The sequence below is a fragment of the Dioscorea cayenensis genome, chromosome 1 (genome assembly GCF_009730915.1).
Source record: "Dioscorea cayenensis subsp. rotundata cultivar TDr96_F1 chromosome 1, TDr96_F1_v2_PseudoChromosome.rev07_lg8_w22 25.fasta, whole genome shotgun sequence".
NCBI lineage: Eukaryota > Viridiplantae > Streptophyta > Magnoliopsida > Dioscoreales > Dioscoreaceae > Dioscorea > Dioscorea cayenensis.
Window position 1 is genome coordinate 28,571,412 of NC_052471.1, and position 5,769 is coordinate 28,577,180.

At 35.1% G+C, this 5,769-nt stretch overlaps 2 protein-coding genes across 2 annotated transcripts; both read left to right on the forward strand.

The window, feature by feature from the left end:
- Positions 1-912: 912 nt before the first annotated feature.
- Positions 913-3,456, forward strand: LOC120259855. Its single transcript, XM_039267340.1, has 5 exons — positions 913-1,131; positions 1,736-2,025; positions 2,279-2,368; positions 2,566-2,936; positions 3,029-3,456. Exons 1-5 carry the CDS (start codon positions 957-959, stop codon positions 3,291-3,293), a joined length of 1,191 nt encoding a protein of 396 aa, XP_039123274.1. The 5' UTR covers positions 913-956; the 3' UTR covers positions 3,294-3,456.
- Positions 3,457-3,849: 393 nt separating this feature from the next.
- LOC120264466 (LOB domain-containing protein 16) lies at positions 3,850-5,205 on the forward strand. The gene is made up of 2 exons (XM_039272282.1): positions 3,850-4,426; positions 4,769-5,205. The coding sequence occupies exons 1-2, from the start codon at positions 4,130-4,132 to the stop codon at positions 5,144-5,146; spliced, it is 675 nt and encodes a 224-aa protein (XP_039128216.1). The 5' UTR covers positions 3,850-4,129; the 3' UTR covers positions 5,147-5,205.
- Positions 5,206-5,769: the final 564 nt, after the last annotated feature.

Genomic DNA, 5,769 nt, shown 5'->3' on the forward strand with positions numbered 1-5,769 from the left:
CCCTTATGAGAGTAGGGGTTTCAAAGCTTCTGTAAGAAGGTGGGATCTCGATGAGTGCGAGGCTCGAACAACATCAAGGGACTAGATGGGATGGAGGCGTCAGGACTAAATGGGGTTTAGGGATTTCACATATGGGGGTGGATTCAAATTCAAAAAGACTGTATCCGAATCTTGTATTTTATTCTCACATATTTAATTAGTATTTTTTATTTTTTAAAATTAATATTTTAACAACATAATATGCCATACTAGCGAAAACTAATGTAGAGAATAACCCCCATTTCTCTGTGGACTAAGATTTCCAATTTCAGAGAAATAAAGGGATGTAATAGGCGCAAAAAATAATAGAGGTACTCAAAGGGTTGAAATCATAGAATCAGAAGGACTAAACTGGTAATTATAGCTAACTAAAAACATAACCAAACCAAGCAAGAATAGACCCTAAACATTATCAAGGAATGGAAAAATACATAAGTTGAATAAAGAAAAACAGATAGTGATGAGCAAAAGAAGTACAGGACTGACATCTAATAGGAGGTGTGATCAGGGAGATCGTTCTTTGGGTTGAGAAGCTGGTTGAGTAGTGATAAGTGAAATTATTTTGATTTTGAAGTAAATTCATATGTTATAAAAAAAAAAACAAATTAATGATATTTATAAAGCTCAAGAATCAAATTGAATATTTATTTGTTATATTCATATAATTTAACCATTTAATTGATTATTATTATTTTTTTTTAGTTTTAAGGGGTTAAATGAATATTTGGATACAAGAACCAATTGTAGTTTTCCTTTTACAAGGAAAATAAAAGAAAGATCAGTGGTATTTTTACAAAATAAGTGATAGCATTCTGGTCTAGATCCGAAACCCGTTATCAACGCTAACGGGCGCGAATGGAGAATCCGATAAGGTCGGAGATTTCTCGATCGAAAGGGAGCTTCTCCAAACCCTAGCAATGGCGGAGAACCTCTTCCAAGGCTTGCCACCCCCTTCTTCCGCTCCATCCGTGGAGGTGGAGAAGCCCTTGCCTTCTACTAAGCCCGCAGCGTCTCCGGCTCCAGCTCTACCCCCTGTCCCCGCCCTCAAGAGCGCACTCAAACGGAATAAGCCCTTGGAATCCCAACAAGAAGGTACCTTTCCTAATCTCCATGAATCTAGGGTTTTGTTGTTCATATGTTTGATAAATTTAGTGTCTTGTTGCGTACTGGGTCGAGATTAAGCTGAATTATGTCTTCAACTCGTTTGTGTTTATTTTCAGATGAATTGTTCGGTTTTACTGGGATTCATTTGAAAATTTTTAGGGTTTATGATAAATTCAATGTATGATTGTTAACTAGATTGATTGTTTGTGTTTATTAAGATGAAATAGTTTCTCTTTAGTGAGATTTGTTAGAAAACTTTTCAATCAATCGTAGAAAATAAAGAATTAGTAATGTTTCTCATGAATCAACCCACATTCGACTTCAGGACAGGATCAATTTAGGTACAAAGCTTTCTTTAGTTTAGGAAATCAAAGTATTCATTATAAGCCTCTTTAATGTTTTCATTGATGCTTAGAATTTTGCTGTCTACTGTTGCATTAGTCTGCAAGTTTGTGCAATCAAGGTTATACTATTTTCACTAATTGCAGTGGCTTTCATTGCAATCAGCATTTTGGAATTTGTAATTATTTCTGTCTGTCAGTTCTTTGAGATGAATTGTTCATATTTTGATGGATTTGTTGTTAATTTTAAGCGGAAGCGCCCCAGAAGCGGTTGCGATTCAAAACATCGGTGGATGCATCCGAGAAACAAGTTATAGAAGCAATGCAGAAGATTGCTTCGCATATAAAAAATCCTTCAAAGTTCAGTAAGGCTGCAAAGCTTGCTGTGCAATTGGTACAAGCCGGAAGTGTGAAGCTGGGAACCAGTAACCATTTTTTTGCTATATTGGAAGCAGCAATGTCTTCGTCTTCTGCGCCAACAGATCCTTCAGTAAGAGCAGATTATCATGCTTTGTTCTCTGCTGCTCAAGATGTCACTGAGGTAAATTTTGGGGTTTTCAAGCTGATCGGTTTCGTTTGCAAGTTTATTAGCCCGGCATTTTCGATGGACAATGTATACTCTACCTGTGGCATTTCATATCATTATCTGAGTGTCCCAGATCGTTAACTAGTCTTCTCTGATTTTATGTTATTTTTTATTTGGCAATTCATAACAATTTTTTCCCATGCATAGAGACTTTGTGCTACTGTTCTAGTATTTCTTATTCAACATCTACTTTCTTTTGAATGTGCAGAGCTTTACCAAACAGCAGAATGATCAACTGACAACATGGATTATGAGAGCTGTGATGGCAAATGATTTTTACACTGATGACAGCTTTATTGTAAGAAAACTATACTTGCTGTTATGATGTTGAATCCGGTGCTATCTTAGGTCTAAACTTAATTGGTATGTCATTTGATATGCAAGTATTGAATTAAACCACAATATGAGCTTTTCCTTGTGTGTTTATTGTATCGAGCTATTTTTTGTTATATACCTGATAGCATGATCTTTTACTTGAGATTTATTTTTCTCTAGTTTTCTAAAACAGCAGGCAAAATTAAAGAAGCCATATCTAGTCTTCCGTTGGCAACTAAAGATGATGACGATGAGGAAGCAGCAACTCTCGCAGAAGCTGAGAAAAAAGCAGAGGCTGAAGCAAATCACAATCCAGAGGAGGGTAACCAATCATCTGCTTTTGATGAATCAAACAAAGAATCTTCTGATCCTTTTGGTTTGGATGCTCTACTTCCAAGCACATCGAGGAAAGATGAAAAATCCCGAGAAAAGGCAGTGGCATTTTTGAACAGGCAAACAGATGAAGAAGAATCAAAGAGATTTATAAAGTCAAAGAGGGAAGCTTTGCTTCTATGCTTGGAGATCTCAGCTCGCCGTTACAAGATACCATGGTTAGACTTCATTGTTAATCCATCATTTGTTATATTTGAGTATTCACTCTCATTCTAAAAAATAATATCTGTTTTCATCAAATTCTTTACAGGGCACAAACTGTAATCGACATCTTAGTTAAGCATGCTTTTGACAGCATAGACAGGTTCACACATTGCCAAAGAGACGCAATCAGTAAGCTCTGGCATTCCATAAACGAGCAACATATTAGAAGAAAGCAAGGAAAATCAGTTACCGGAAAACTTGATATGAATGCATTTGAATGGCTCCAGGAGAAGTATGCCAATGAGAAGATAAGCATCCGGCGTGCCGTCGGAGATGGAGGTTCCCGTCGAGCAGAACAATGGCTTGGCTAAGTGTTCTCTGCTGTTCTTTATCAACACTTGTAATCAAATCAAACTCTTCATCTATTTTAGATGCTCTTGTTACATTGTTGAAGTGGAAATCATGTTCTGAAACAATACCTTTTTACAATGTTGGTTTTACTGTCAACTTCTGTGAAAAGTTAGTTCACCTAAATGTTCTCATCATGTGAACTTTGTATGAATGTTGTCTTTATTTCCATCCTATCATACAGTAAAATTGTAAAAGATTATGAATTTTTTTTAGGTAAGTTATTACCCAAACAAAATATTGTTCACATAATTTCAGGACATATCATTCATGCATATAAGAAAAGGAAAACATAATTACAGGACATATCATTCATGCATATTTATAAATGAAGTGAAACAAAACAAACCAAACCATAATAAAGAAAGGAGAGAAAAAGAAAAGCAAAGTGGCCACGCACAAGAGGACAGTCCCAAAGTGCGGCGTTCGGCGGAGTACTGTTTTTTTAATCTCCAACCCAAACCATCACTCAATCACTCTCATTTTCTATTCCCCATCCAACCTACCATTCCTTCTCCTCCTCCTCCTTCTCCTTCTTCTTTATTTTACATATATATTTATATATATATATATATAAAACAAAGACATAGAGAAAACCTCCATCATCTCCAATCCACCATTACTACACTGCTCCCTCTCAACCCTACACTTTCCCCTCCCTTGTCCCCCATCTCCTTCAAAGATATATCCCTTCAGCCACTTCTTCTTCTTTGTTTAATACTAGTGTGTGTGTGTGTGTGTGTGTGTGTGTGTGTGTGTGAGAGAGAGAGAGAGAGAGAGAGAGAGAGAGAGAGAGAGAATGGCTTCTTCAGGAACAGGGACAACAACATCATCACCATGTGGTGCATGTAAGTTTCTAAGGAGGAAGTGCACAAGGGACTGTATCTTTGCACCATACTTCAACTGTGAACAAGGTCCTGCAAGGTTTGCAGCCATACACAAAGTATTTGGAGCTAGCAACGTGTCTAAGCTCTTGTTGCATGTTCCTGTTCCTGAACGTTGTGAGGCTGTTGTTACTATTTCTTATGAAGCACAAGCTCGGATTAGAGACCCTGTTTATGGTTGTGTCTCTCATATCTTTGCTCTTCAGCACCAGGTTAATTTGTTACTTTGCATTCACTCTTGCATCCTTTTTTTCAGTTAATTTCTTCTCATCTTTGTCTAAAGGGTAGTTCTGTCTGTGCCTTTTCTTTTGTCACTTTCTTGATGGGATAGTTTCAACAACATATACAGAAATAAAGTAGATGTAGATCATAAAGGTAAACTTTTTCCAAAGGTTTGTTATATGGAAAATTAATTTGGCTATTTTCAAGGGGTGGCAATTAAAAAAAATCTCTCCTTTAATATATATATATATATATATATATATAATGAATCTGTTAATTAGGGTTTGCATGAACTTGCATGGTTGATCATTTGTTATGTGATAACTATATAGGTAGCCTTGTTACAAGCACAAGTAATGCAAATGAAGGTACAGTTAGCTCAAAAGACGACGGCGATGACGGCTACGACAATGGCTTCTCGATCATCATCATCATTGTCGTCGGAGAATCACCGGCATCATTATTGGCAAGGGATTAACAATGGAGATATTAACTCTGAAACTTTTGGTCATCCAAATTATGTTTGCATGCAGATGCAATCCATGTCTCCACAAAGTTCTCTTGATTCTTGTTGTGCTGATGGAATATTAATGCCTTCTTGTTTATCATCAGAAGGTGTTGTTACCACCCAACTTTGTACTAAAAGGAAGGCTCCCTTTGATGAGTTGGGTGAGCTTCAAGCTTTGGCTTTAAGGATGATGAAGAGTTAATTAATAAATTAATATTTATTATATATAATTATTATTAGTCTTATGTATATCTATCTATATGCCTGATTTTGTAAATATTTCTTGTTGAACTCTTTCATGGTGATGATGGTAACTCATTAATTAATCATGTAAAACACTTTTGAGTTACTAAAAAGAAGAACTTTTCTTTATGTTTTTTTTTTTTTTAATAATGGATGTGTAGTTTCAAGTTTTTTTTTCTTTCTCTTAATTAATTACATTCTAATGTTATTATTAAAATTTTGGTGAATGTTTTAAAATGTAAATTTGAACACAAAGTTTAGTGATTTGTTTGATACTTTGTTTTTGGCATAAGTGGATTGTAAACATGTCATGTGATATATTCTAGTTTTTATTAGGGTTTTGATTGTATTAAAGAGATGAATTAAATAATTCGAGGTTGCATAAAAGAAAAAAAGCTTGTTTATATATATATATATATATATATAATTTTATACTTGATTTAGTACAAGCTTGAGTGTAAATTGATCCAATTAGAATTATAGCATGTCTCCATTTATTTAATCACCGAACAAATCCTATTTGATGTTTTTTTCTTCATTACACTTAATCTTGATAAAAATTAAGCCGAAATTCTTGATTTA